The following is a 14,557-nucleotide window of genomic DNA, read 5'->3' on the forward strand; positions in this document are numbered from 1 at the left end:
CAAGTAAAAAAAAAATAACACCACGAGAGCTCTGTGCGTGGCTCGGCCGTTGCCAGCATGTTCGCAAACAAGGGGAGTCAACTAAAGGCGCGCAAGCAGCCTCCGCGTCGACCGCCTCCTCCGATGGTCCGCGATCTCGCCCGGGTCGGCGGCGTTCCTTTGGGGCTTGCCCGGCCGCTCTCCCGTGTCCTGCTGGGCGCGTCCCCGAACTGGCTGCGATGCGAACAAGGTGTGGCACGACGTAATTCCCGCTGCAAACGAGCTGCCGCCGCCGCCGCTGGCTGGGGCCAGGCCGGCCGAGCCGAGCACGGGTGCCTTACCGACAGCTTCGAACCGGTCCTTGGCGGGACGGCCAAGCTCGCCCTCAAAATGCTCGGAGCGTTCCCCTGGCTGCCGACCCCCCCTCTCTGCCGCCGGGTCGCCCCCGAGAGTGGTTCGCGCCGCCCAGGGGCACTGCCCTGTCCCCCCTTCTCAGCCCCCTTTGGGCGTCGCAGCCCCGCCCCGACGGCTAGGACCGCTTAGGCCTAGCTCTGGAACGTCGTCGGCCTCCGCCGTCGTGGCTGTTGTGCTTTCTTTTCGCCACTTAGTGCCGTCTGGTCAACCCTGGAAATCTTGTAACGTCATCCCCTCCCGGTTGCGATCAAAAGCGTTCCTGTAGCCGGCTTCCGAGGATTGGCCAAACTAGGACGTTTTAAAAGGGATTGATTTTGTTCCTGTGGTGCGAAAAGAACACGGTCTCGTTACATTTCTGAGGTTGGAATGTACATTTTCTTTAAAGTTACATCTGCGTATTCTACGAATTATACTATATTATAATTATAAATATACTAATATACTGTACTATATTATACCATACTATAAACGCTTTGAGTCGATCGACAGGACTGTTTTCGATTATCCCTCGTATACTCCCCAATCCCGTGAGGTCGTTGACATATTCGCTCGCAACTAAGTTCCCGTTACAGTTCTAGCGACGTAAAATAGAGCGGCGGCGTTCCTCACAAAGGGAACGCGTCCACTCTGCTCTTTACACACGGCGGCGGATAATTTCGTCGAAAGACGTTTTATCGAAAGATCGTTTCGTCGACATGCGGCGTTTCATCGACAGTTCGTTTCATCGGAGAAAAAGGGGGGGAAGGGGGGGAGGGGGGAGGGGTGCACGCTTTAGTAAATCACGTGCTAGCTTCGACCTACAATGCATTGATACGTTCGATGAAACGTACGTCGCAAAAGCATATGTCTAGGGAACGTGTGTCCATGAAACGGGTGTCCACAAAACGTGTTTTGACGCAACTCGTTTCGTCGAAGCATACGCCATAGAACTTGCCGTTCACGACTGACGAGAAAATGACCAGGGGCAAAGCTCGTTACGTCACGGCGAGGCAAATCCTGGTCGTGGCGTCACAAAAAGGAATCATTATAATGATTCCTTTTTGTGACGCCACGAGCGCAGAGACGTTTCGGTGGCGCCCTCTATAGAGGGCGCCACCGAAACGTCTCTGCGCTAATAGACTTCTTGCTAAATAGACCTCTGGCTAAATAGACACCTTGCTAAATTACCCAAGTATGCTGAAAGTGTAGTTAAACGCGCTGCACGTGCTCGCGTCGGCAGCAGTATAGCTATCCTGAAACCAGGACATAAAACAAATGGACTCTTGCAGATACGTTCGTCGTTAGGCCGGGGTGACACTGCTTCTAGATCATACAAAAGACAGTCTGCATAGCGTGCGAATGCAAGCCACCGCGAGATCCGCGCTTCGAATGCCCCATGGTTTTCGGCACGCGGCATTCGAACCACAGATATCGCGGTGACTCGTGTTTGCAGACAGTCTTTTTGTACGATGTTTGAGAGTGACCCCGGCTTTATGTTCACCCTTGACTTCGAACTCTTCACGAAGATAAGGCGAATCCGTGCAGCCCCTGTACCTACGTTCCCAGCACTATCTTGGTGCTCGGGTAATTTGGCCAAATGACTATTTAGAATGTTGCTGGAGAGTGACTTCCATCGGTGATGTCTCTGAGGTGGCTGGAGGTTATGGTATAGACTATGGAGCAACCGACCACTGTCAGTGGAAGTCAGTGGCGTAGGCAGAGTGTGTGTGGGGGGAGGGAGGGAGGGAGGGAGGGGGATCGGGGGGTCAAAACCCCCCCCCCCCCCCCCCCCCCCGGGTGCCTGCATTGGGCTCGGTCGCTACACTGCTCACGCAGTCGGTCTCGCACGGGGCACGGAGAAAAGTAGGAGCGCGGACTATCTCAACTTATATATGCTTTCGGGAGGAATGTTTGTGGGGTTGAAAATGCTAAAAAAAATGAATAGTCAGTATTTCTTCATTCATGCTTATTTGATGGGATGTGGAACTTGATCTCACATATATAGAGAAAGGATATTTCGAAACATTTGGGGGGGTGAATGATGGCATTTTCAAGGCAAAGTGTAAGAAACTGTCCTGACTCCTCACTGAAATTCATAGTTAAATCAAACTAAAGCGGACACAATAAAACGCACACATGGTGATAATATAAAACAATGTCAGTGATTTAAGGAATATTAAATGAATTGTAAAAACAATTGCATTGTAAGCAACGGGTGGCGCTGCGCTCATGTTCTGCGCACACCTTGTGTACTGATCAGAATTACGTGCTTTCGACTAGAAATTACCGCGAATAGAAAAGTAACTTGACTAGTTATTTCAGAAAACAATTTACAGGCTCTCTTGATCATTTCATTTATGCCAAGCGCCTTGATATTAAGATGCAGCCGTCTGCGTTCACGGCTAAGAATATCCAGGATGTCCACCGCTTCAACTTCGATGCCGTGGTGAACATTCGAAAGCACTAGACTGAGCAGACACTCATTCGAAGTGGACGCTCTCAGGTACGTTTTTAACCGTCGTAGTGAAGAGACCGAGCGCTCAGCTTCCGCCGTTGTTACGCGCAGTGTCGCTAGGATCTTGAGGAGACGATAGACGTTTGGGAAAAGGGCCTCCGGACAGAGGGCGACCGCCTGCAGCGCAGACGTGACGGGCGTTTCACATTTCTCCCTCTTTCATTGGACGCCTAAAATTTCCCTATTTTTGGCGAAGTTTCCCTCACTTCGTGACCCGTCTCGATGGTCGCTCACGGATGCGATGAAGTCCGCCTTGCTTTCTGCTTTGAATGTCGAGGTGGCATCCGATGAAATTCGTTATTAGATTAATCTTTTCGTTGCACGGAACATCAGAAACTCCGAAGAGCCTTCATATTCTCACTACACATAGGCGCAAGGGCTTTCAAGGTCGTATCCACGTTAGGCGTGGGGTTTGCGTGTTTGTGTGTGGTGTGTGATGTCATTTCTCCGAGTAATGGAACGACGAGTTCGGACTGGCGACTTTTCATCGCACCGAGGATATGTCGCTGCTGCCTTTGGACCACACTGCAAGGTAAAGCGGCCTAGCGAAAATAAGACTCTCCTTCCTTCGGCATCTTGTTCTGTAGCACGAATTTGTTAAACCTTTATTAGATAATAGATTTTGGTTTTGTGATTGTTCAGAATTACCCTCGTCCTATATATGGGCCCCTAGGTTCGTGCAAGGACGGTTGCTCTAATTTTCCAGCGTCAAGATTTTTTTTTTTTCCTGCCTAATTTTGTTGACAGTATAGCCTGCCGGTAACAGCCAGGTGGTGCCAGTAGAGTGAGAGCTGAAGGTTGTTATACCCTGCCTCGGTGTAACTTGGCAAAGGGTGAACGATAAGCCCCACATTGCGTGCCGACGGCTTCGATATCCGCTACGCTACGCATACGAGCGCAACGCACACATATTGGAGCATGACGCAGCGAAAAGCCTGATGCTTCTTCGCGGTCAAACCGCACTCCGGTGATACGTAGTCACGTTCCGATTGGCCCGCCAGGCCGCAGCTTCCGCCGTACTTGCATGTTATGCGATCACGGTTCCCTGGCCGACCCGGTATTTCTCGGTCTTGGGTAGTAACGCGTTACTGTAATTTCGTTACTTTTTTTGGTAACTATTAACTGTAACGAGTTACTTTTTTTTAATGTAACTTGTAACTGTAGTTCTATTACTTTTTTGAGGTAACGATGAAAGTAACGACGTTACTTTTGTCGTTACTTTCCAGTGTTTTATGAATAATATTTCACTCAACAAGTACAATTTAGATATTCCTTGCACTTTTCAAATCGTCTATTCCGACATTTTGAGGGTCAAGTTTGCCTTGCGCAAACTTGTGAATTCGTTCTTTCTCACGAGTCACGACCCAAATATAGCCACGTGTAGATTTCATAAAAAAAAAAAAAAAATCTAGTCATCTTTACGCACGCGCTTGTACTTTGCGACTGAACACTTACATCCTAGTGTCTTTAAGCACTACCTAAATGTGTGTTTTTTTTTTTCTTTTTTCTGTGAAAATGCTTTTAATCGGGAAACAACAATAGACGCGGAGGGCACTGCGCATGTTTCGTACTTTGATTAGCGCAGTACTCCGCACTGCGCATGTTTCGTATTTTTATTTGCGCCACTACTCTGGCGTGGAAATTTTCAAACACTAATTTCGAGAAGCAACTTCTTCTAAGTTACAATATGAAGTAAAAAGGTTACTTTTTAATTTTATGCAATAAAGCTTGGTGAGGGGCGTTTTCTAGCTTTTTCTATTTTTTGTGTTATAGAAAAGTAACTGAAAAGTAACGTCGTTACTTTTTAAAAGTAACTGTAACTGTAACGAGTTACTGTTTTGTTGCGGTAACTGTAACGGTAACTTCGCTACTTTTTTCTGAAAGTAACTGTAACTGTAACGAATTACTTTTTCGAAGTAAACCCAAGACTGGTATTTCTTGCTTCAGACACACCAGAGTAATAGCTCACGATATGTGTGTTTGGAGTTTTGTGTTTGTCCTTTGTCCCCGTGTTCCCCTTCTCCAGTGATTATTTTCGACATTCTTGCCCAGCTCGCTTTCACCTAATTTCATTATCATCATAACCTTCAAAATGCAGGCCGTTGACCCTTGTTGGTGTTAGACTGGTGGCGGCTGATAAAACCGGTTTGCTCTAATGTCGTCTAACTCCTGGTTAGCTCAGCTGGTAGAGCAATACTGGAGATGAAGAGGTTCCTGGTTTGATACCAGGACCAGGCTAATTTTTTAGGTCGCGCACCAGTCACCTATCTGTGTTTGGAGTTTCGTGTTTGTCCTGCCCCCCTTGTTCCCCTTCTCCGGGGATTGTTTTCGTCATCCTTGTTCAGCTAGCTTGCACCTTTGCATTTAATTGCATTATTAGGGGCTTTATCGTAGTAACGCGTAACGCCCCCAAGTGTCAATGCTCATAGTTACGGTACGTTTTGGGCAAGTCGCGAGCGCGACCACTGATCAGTTGGCGCGACGGATATTCTGAGACGCAACGCGCTCTTTGATGGCTGATTTTTAAGCGCACGCCAGAATCGGACATTTAGAACGAAAAATGCAGCCATCCGTTTGAAATGCAAGCGGGCGATTGTCATTTGCAGATAGAGTTTATCATATTTAACTTATTTCTGAACGTGAGAGGTATATTTTAAGTTTTGATTCAGGTAAATTGATTGTATAATTTCTCTATCTTGAGGTCTCTGTTAAGCTGCAAACTTTGCTATTGTTGATGTTGTTGTTTTTCGCTGCTACTGTGTGGGCAGACGAAGGCTTGTGAAACAGCACCTTTTTTTTTTTTTTTTTTTTTGTGTTTTTTTCCCTATTTTTTTTTTTTTTAACTGGATAAAAATCGAGAGTTTGAGTTCAACTGTGGTAAAGGAAAAGGGGGGATCCCATATTAGATGCAGACAAAACCGCCTTGATTAAAACGTATGCGTAACACGGCATGTTTCTCGGGGAATAAAACCGACCGACATTGTAGATTATTTTGTTCCACACGAAATCGACATGGCTACTCACAACATAGCTTCACTCTATCTGGAGATGGCTACCCAACAAAACTTGAATGGAGAAAATCTTAACATTTCTGATTACAAGAGGGAGTACTTATAAATTCCGTTTCCACCGTTAGTATTATCCGACTCAAGAGCAGTGTAAATATTTGGTGCTAGATGGCACAAACTACCGCCCAATACAAAGGGTATAGCTAATGTGATTGGTCTATATGACGCTGAATCAGCTGGATTGACTGGTACTGGTGGTACTGGTCAGAGCCGTATATGGTACTGGTCAGGTACTGGTTGTACGTTGCTACCCAACGAAACTTGAATGGATAAAATCTTTAAGGCCCGTTCACACTCTTGCAACCGAGTGTGACCGAGAGGGACGAGACTTGTTAAAACCTCTTAAAGGGGTAGTGAAACGAAATTTTAGCGCCGATCTTGTTGCATAAATATGGGCTAGGGACAGGCACCACCTCGGAAATATAAATATTGCGCTGTAAAACACAGGAGAACTAATTTTAAACATAATTAAACGATTTCAAATTCTCATCTGGTGGATGGGGGGAAGTTCTCGTGACATCACTTGTGCCAAAATAGCAGCGCCGTTCTGCGGCAATACGGCGTGCCGGCAGAATTCGCCTAGGCCTGAACGCGTTTGCAAAGCCTTGGCGGAGAAAGCCAAAGCGTAGTTGGCCACAGTGAGCTCGTTCTCGTTGCAGCTCTTTGCACGACACGGCCGGCCCGAGCATGCTTCTGGCACGGCCGGTACTAGTTGCTGCGAGTCGCGAGCTGCAAGCCAACGTTAAAAAGGATATGTTTGAACTACGAGGGTGTCAGCAAGAGCCACGCAAATACCTGTTCACACTCGGACCGGACACGCGCGTTTGATCGAAGTGCTGGATTCGCTCTGTTAGACCGCGTTTCGGTAAGCGCTTCTGGACCGATCTTTTACGATTGCAACTCGATACTGACATGACACTCGGCAAAGAAAGGATAGACCGACATCGCGTAGCTCCCACGAACTGCTATAGCTCGACAGTGACGTCGTCGAGTCAGAATAAAAATGGCATACTAATAACAGTGTACATACCGAGTTGCGAAGGTAATCCGTATGGCGTTTATTTGAGCTCTATTCGCGTCTCCAGCTTGATGCTCGCCCTCCCGCGGCGGAAACGGGAAGCGCGCTAGTGAGGGTCCCCCGATTCTCCTGCTCAGCGGGCATGGTGGAACTGCTCGCGATCATGGCTCGCAAAATGTCGTTTCTGAATGCAAACAACACCCTTCACTGTCCCAACGTAGTGCTGCAGCCGGTATGCGATTGCACCTCACTGGAGAGTTTTAGTAATGCGCACAGAAGCAAACGCAAGCGCTGTGCGTTTGCGTTAGAGTTGCCTGCCCCACGTTGTGCGTGCGCCTCATCGCCATGCGCCATCCAGGACCGCAATTTCGGGCTCCGCGCACGCGCAGTGGGGAACGCGCAAAGCTAACGCAAACACACAGGGCTTGAGTTCGCTCGTATACGCAATATTAAAACTCACTACTGTTTCACCGGCTTCCAACGCCAACGAAACGTGCTGCAGTGAGCAGATGTGCAAGCAGGTAGGCGTTCCTTCGAACTGGAACGGCTGAGATTGGCAAAACGACGGCGAGCAAATACAAAAGTAAATAAATGTTATGAAAAAAACTAGTAACTAAAAAAAAAAAAAAAAGCTTTTTTTTCTTTACGTTTGGGCATTTGGTCCGGAAGTATATTGGCGGCGACTTTGGACGTTTCGCCGATTGTCAAAAGTCGCGACTTTGATAGCACAATATACTTTACCCATAATTAATGTAGTTTTACACAAATTTCTCACATTAGCTAGAACGTTTTCATTGATTTTAGACTATTTTTTTATTTTATTGGTAATTAAAATGCAGCATTTGGAACCAGTGATGATAATTAGCACGGTTTTCATTTCATATATCTTCGTCCGTTTAGAATTAGATCATAACCAACAAATGGTATTAGAGCTTGAAGAATTACTTATTCAAATATGTGAATTTTAATATTATTATTATTAATACAAATCTCGGCAATGTATGCCTCCAATTAACGCCAAGATCACGAGAATACCCTACTTAACATAATAGTCTTTCTAGAAAGGTATAACTCTGTTTTCTTTTTAGCATGTGAAAATATATGAAAATAGACAAACAGTCAAACACAGGATGTAATATGAAGTCCTAAAGACAGCTGAAGTGTGCGGTGCTATAAAAACACACGCACACTTCAGCTGTCTGACTCGGATTCCGCCTTTGGGTTGTCGCAGTGAGAGCAGCATTTATTAGTTTATGCGTTTCGTGGACATATTGTAAAAATTGGAATTATTCTCTTATTCTTGTGCTGGGATAATTGTCATATTATCTGAGCGAGAAAAAGGCAGAGAGAACGCACAGATATCAGCACTGATTTTTTCAACAACTACAAATATCAGCCTGGATCGAACAGTATGTCAAAAAATAAAGTTTTTGCGAATAACTTTTCTAAATAAATAATTACGATGTGAGACACATCTTGAGTCATCAAAGAATACGAAATTAAGACCTATATCGAGAAATTAAATCCAAAATAGAGGTAAGTTTCGGTTTCGCTCCAGAATTAAAACGCGCATCCTTCCGTAATTAATACGCTAAACACCGTTGTTGTTTTCAGGTTAAAGAGGTGGCCTGCACTCATAAAACATTAGCTTCCTCGTATTACCAGAAATAATTTGTATCGCTCAGTAAAGCCAGCACACTAGACAGGCTCAACAGCGGCACGCATCTCTGACCCTCACTAAACCCGCCATCTTGGAAAATGAGTGGCGCCACCTATAGTTAGTTGGAGTCGCGAATATCACACAAAACAAGGAGATAGAATCAATGAGAGTCCCTTTTCGACGACAGCGTTCGTCACCGCTGTCTCGGAAAACAAGGAGATCGAGATGACAAGGGGAAAATATTGACCTCTGAAATTTAGTTCAGGGATCAAACTACTCATCCAGTAAGGGTCCACAAGGGTCGCGCGGGCATATTCCATTCAGCAGGCCAGCCGGCCATGGACAGACGGTCTTGGCCAAGGACCGCCGGAGCAACGGTGCGCCGAGTCGATGTTGCTGCTAGGCCTACTATATTCTGCCGAGCTCGCTCGGTCGGCAGAATCGTGGCCGTTGTAGCTCTTCTCGTGTGTTTGTGGATCCTGCGTTCTTGATCGTCGTGGTCTGTTTTAAGTACTCCTTCCTTTTTTCTTGCTGGTTGAAGTCGGGACGCACGAGAAGAGCACGAAGAAAAATAAATGTCCGTTGATGGCCGATACCAAGTAATTGAGCGACGCTGTCGGCCTTGTTGATTTGATCGTAAAAAGTGCGTAAGACAGCTTCGGAGCTGTCGTAGGATTCTGCCGTAACCTGCGGAAAGGTTACGACAATTTCGTTTCGAGAGTACGGGTTTTCTCTCAAATTTGTCGTACGCACGTTTTTCGTCGTGAATTCGCTTTGAGAATCCGGCCTCAGAGCTGGTTTTGTCAGTGCTGCCGTGGTTGCCGACTTGCCGTGGTGCAGCGTGCGTGCAGCCCTTGCACATCTCAAACGGCCACGTTGTCACAGGTCGTAAATCGTCGACGCGCCACCAAGTGGCAACGCTCGTAACCACAACATTCACGCCGTAGCCTTTCCCGACTGGCACAAGTGACGTCACGAATGCGCCCAATATCCCAAGACGCATCGCGCTCTCCGATGGCCGATTTTTGAGCGCGCGCCCAATCGGGCCCATTAGGGTGAAAAATATAGCCATCCGTTCAAAATACAAACGTGCGATTATGATTTATGAATATCATTGATCATATTGAAGCTATTTCTGACCATAATAGGTGTATTTCAAGTTTCGCTTCAGTATCCCTTTAAAATTTCTTAGGACGAGAGAACACACTGGCACGCTGGCGCCATCTATGCGGTGATTCTGGAACTGCATTTCACAAGAGCGAAGGTTTTGCGGTATTTCCGAGGTCAAATGTGCGTAATACCTGTAAGAAAGGCTCGTTTATAACGTTGACAAAAGTTTTTCGAGCCAAGAATGAAAGGATAACGAGCGAGAGAAATAGAAAATGTGCCGGACCGCCAAGTTTACACTGTTACCCAATAGATGACGCCAGTGTGTCCTCTCGTTCTAAGAGAATTTAAAGAACCCAGTTTTAAGAGGTCGCAAGAGTTTGAACGGGCCTTAACATTTTTGATTACAAGACGAAGTACTTATGAATTCCGTTTCCACCATTGGTATTTTCCGACTCAAGAGCAGTGTAAATATCTGGTGCTAGGTGGCGTAAACTATTGCCCAATACAAAGGGTATTTTTGGTCTACATGACGGCAAATCAGCTTAACCACTGAGCTTAACGTTCAAATCAGCTGGATAGAGCTCTGGCTGGATTTACTGGTACTATTTCGCGAGAATTCATCGTTTGTCGGGTTTCTCGTCTCACGTTCCTTCCGTTCTTGCCGTCATCCGTCTCATATGCTCTGTTTACTTGGTTCTGTGGCACATCAGAAGCAGTGCAGCGTGCGCGTGCACAACTTTGATCGACACTCAGGGTACGTGAACGTGAGTTTACGGACGCCCGTAGCCTTCACTTCATTGCCATACAAAGTTGTCTCACGTCTAAATTTAGACGACGGAACTCGACTCCTGCGCGAATGTCTGCGATCACGTGTATAACTTTACGATGGACAGCAGAGGGAGGTGCGAACTGTCGAAGCCTAGAGTGCCTTCATACACACGCGCGCTCTCGAAGCCAGTCCACTGAGTCCACTGCCGTGTGTCACGTGAACTCCGTGAGGGCCGCGCAGTGACGCGCGGGGCGCGTAGTCACGTGCCACAATCACAGTGCTGGATCGGCTGGGATGGCTCGTAGCGTTTGCTGCGGTCCATCGTAATTTTACAGTGTAGTAATGTGATGCAAAGTACACATGGCTTGCACTGACGTCACATTGACGGCCATTGTTGTGACCTTCTTTGCTCGGAACCTATGTACCTTCTGCAGGATAGATTTCGCACCACAGAATTTTTTTTTTTTTTTGCCTCCAAAAACAAATAAAAATTACCACCAGCATGGTACAATGGCATCACGTGTAAGCCATTTATAGTTGCTATTAAATTTGGGTGACTTTGGTATTGGTATTTTTTTTATTTAACTCTGTGAAGTGCTGTCCAAGCAGGATGGGTTTACTGAAGTTGCAGCACTGGCTTTATTGAAGCGAAGGTTTTCCTCCAATCCCAACCCCGTTTTGAATTTTTTTTTTTTTTTTTTTTTTTTGTTTAATTATTTTTTCTTTTTTTGCCAGGGGAGGGGGAGGAAAGCTTTTTTTCGTTTGCGTCCAAGGAGGATTAGTGTGGGCTCATCAAGGTCAAGGTCTCTGCATTTGTTTGTTGTTGTCAGTCCCCAATCTCCCGAGAACAAGAAAGGAGAAGAGACGAAGGCGAGGAGGAAAATGAACGTGCAGGCCACAACTTCAACATCTTCTTAGAGAAGTGTAAATTCTTTCGCCGTGTTAGCATTTGCTCTATTAGGTCTTGACAGCCCTTTAGGTTACCCCAGAGGGTCGCTGGCTCATACCCATAGCTTTTTGATGCCTTGCAAATTGCTAACAGCTGCTCACAGATACGCACGTGTACAGGGACCTTGCTTGCAAGGGTGCCAAGCTAATGTCTCCCAAATCACCTTCCAGGTGACTGTGACTGTCCTGGACCGCAACGACAGCCCGCCCCGATTCCAGAATGGGCCGTACACCATCTCCCTGTCCGAAGATGCTCCGGTGGGCTCGACAGTGGCAGTTCTGCAGGCGGACGACCCCGACCTGGAAGGCAGCGTTCGCTTCAGCATCGCCGAGGGCCAGTCGGATGCCGGGCACTTCCGGATCGATCCCCAGACCGGCGCGCTCCTCCTGGTTGAAGCCCTGGACAGGGAGCTGCAGGCGCAGCATCTGTTCTCGGTGACGGCTACGGATGGACTCCAGTCGACAGAGGCGCTCGTCTCTATTGAGGCGAGTGAACCATATGCGTGACTTGGGAAAAGAACAATGGGGCCTTCATGCTTTTCTTTCAAAAGAGCAAAAAAAAAAACTTAATGTACCTAAACCTATGGATAAAGTTTGGAGACACAGAAGGTGCATCGGAAGGACAGATACATTTCTCCTTGTATTAAGTTTATTACTGTTAATCGGCGGTCATTAATAAATCTTTCAGCCACTTTTTGTAAGCTTATGTCTCGCCAACTTTGGCAGGCGAGACGTTTCCTGCTAAATTTATCCGAAAATTAAGTCTGCTAAAGTTGCCAGTCAAAATATTGTCCGCGCAATTTGATTCCCAAAATGATTCAATTATAATTAATTAACGTTAATGCATTTGGTGCAAGCAGAGGAATATACACGCTTGGCAGCTGCATGATGGGGTGTTTGCATGACATCGCCGTCGTTTGAAAAAGGATCACTGTGACGGCATCACGGTGTCCACTTGAAGTCATCGACGTGATGGTCGTCGTGGTGTCACACGAATTCATGTCAACACCGTGATGAAGTCAATGTCACATTGTGGTGTCACTGTGACGACATGCAACACTGACGTCACATGACACCGATGTCGCGTCAAATGGTTACGCGACGTAAGGCCGCATGACCGCATGCTTTCTTTATGATCATGTGACACCATGACTTCTTGACACTATAGTGTCACATGGTGACATGTGACAGTGACTTCACATAACACTGCTGTCACGTCACAGGTCATGTGACACAAGGCTGCATGCTTTCCTGCTGATTACGTGACATCATGACTGGGTGGCATATATGACATTATGGTGTCACATGATGACATGTGACACTGATGTCACGTCTTGTGGTCACTTGACATAACGTCAAGTGGCACCATCATGTCACAGAAGACCTACGAATACTACGCATCTAGAGCACCTTTGGGGTATGCAGGATAGACAAACAGTTTTTTTTATCGTCCCACACTGCTTGTTACTCACCTCGCCTCCTCCGCAACCTCAGGTAACCGACACGAACGACAATCTGCCACTCTTCGGCGAGGCGGCGTACTCGTTTGACCTCTGGGAGGACACCCAGCGGGGCGCCCAGGTTGGGGCAGTGTCGGCCGTGGACGCGGACTTGGGCCTCAACCGGCAAGTCAGCTACTCGGTGCTGAGCGACTGGGCCAACGATGTCTTCTCGCTCAACCCACAGACGGGCGTGTTCACCCTCACTTCGCACCTCGACTACGAACTGGTGAGAGGCTCTCCGAAATCACCCACTCACAGAAAATGATTGTGTATAAAGTTTCCAGTACGACGGAACCCTCCGTTCTGGCGGCCTCGTGATGTTGCGCATAAATGGGGTTTGGTGTTTTCGGTATAAACCTCCGAATGTGTGTCAAATTAATGTTTTAATAATTCAGTTGTAATTGAGAGTGCTCAGTATTTTAGGGTGGTAGGGGGGAGCGCTTTCTTTGGGATCTCTCAGTGTTACGCTGGGTTTTCAAATTTCTTTGTCTTTTATGATCGGGCTTTGTGGACCGAGTCCCAAGAAAGAGAAGCAAAAGAAAGACCAGTTACTATCTAGGGTTGAAATGAGGTTCCACAGATATTAAAAAAAAGAAGGTAAACGTTTATATGTAGAAATAGTCACCTTTTAGATTAAAAACAAAACAAAAAACTATGTCAATTAAAAATAAAATGAAAATGTTAAACTCAGTACGTAAAGGAACAACTATGTGGAATACAAGAAGGTTCCTGTTGAAGTTCCTGCTGAAATTTAAGCGGTAGCCATGCTCACTTGCTGATCCTCTTGCTTCATCAAATACTTCTTTTTGCATACATGAGCACCTGCTTACATACATTCAAATGTGCACCTTAATGCAGCAGCCTGTTTTTTTGTTTTTTTTAATAATCTTACAGTAACGGCAAAACATTTCATCTTTAGTAAAGGGTAGGGGCATAGCAGTTTTGTGATGTACGAAAGGCGAGGCACACCAAACGCAAGACTTGTTTCAGGTCCCCCCGAAAAGTATGGATAGGAAGGGCGCACTGAGAATGGGCGTCTCGATCGCTGGCAGGAAAAGAGGAATGGTGTGTCCAGTGGCGTCGGAAGTATTTCTGAGGTGGGGGGGCAACGGAATTGGGGTGGAGTGGGGGGGATGAAGCATCTGGAACAACATGGATATATAAAATCGAAACGCTCACAAACGTTTATTTAGATCGAATATATGTCCTTCCTCTTTTGGAATGTGGTGATCTTGTTTTTCTCCCATGTTGACGTCTTCAAACAGCGTGAAATAAGAAAGAGCTCACTGGTGCCCGAAAACGGTTCGTCGTTCAGCCGTCCTCGACACAAACTCTCTGATGATAGAGTTCAGACCAAGTTTTGCTTCTCACTCACTATTTACGTGCAGCAGCATCACCTGAGTCAGTCGCTCTTGTGACATGGTAGCTCTGAGGTAATTCTTGATACCCCGAAGTGCGCTCAAACTTCGTTCAGCTGATGCCGCTGACGCTGGCGTGTCATTGCTGTCATTATAAGTGCCTCAAGGTGCATCACCTCAGTAATCATCCTCTTGAGCTCTGGGACTTGTCTGCCCAGAGCACGGTACAACTCGAGT

General features: G+C 46.7%; 1 protein-coding gene across 1 annotated transcript in view; it reads left to right on the plus strand.

Moving 5' to 3' along the window:
* LOC8026772 (cadherin-related tumor suppressor) overlaps nucleotides 1–14,557 on the plus strand; it is a 148,342-nt gene that overhangs the window by 80,034 nt on the left and 53,751 nt on the right. Inside the window, exons 12-13 of the mRNA XM_042289631.1 lie at nucleotides 11,632–11,946; nucleotides 12,955–13,188. Of these exons, the coding sequence (XP_042145565.1) occupies nucleotides 11,632–11,946; nucleotides 12,955–13,188 (549 nt within the window). The remainder of the gene's footprint in view (nucleotides 1–11,631; nucleotides 11,947–12,954; nucleotides 13,189–14,557) is intronic.

The sequence above is a fragment of the Ixodes scapularis genome, unplaced genomic scaffold, assembly GCF_016920785.2.
Source record: "Ixodes scapularis isolate PalLabHiFi unplaced genomic scaffold, ASM1692078v2 PGA_scaffold13__105_contigs__length_92229423, whole genome shotgun sequence".
Lineage (NCBI taxonomy): Eukaryota > Metazoa > Arthropoda > Arachnida > Ixodida > Ixodidae > Ixodes > Ixodes scapularis.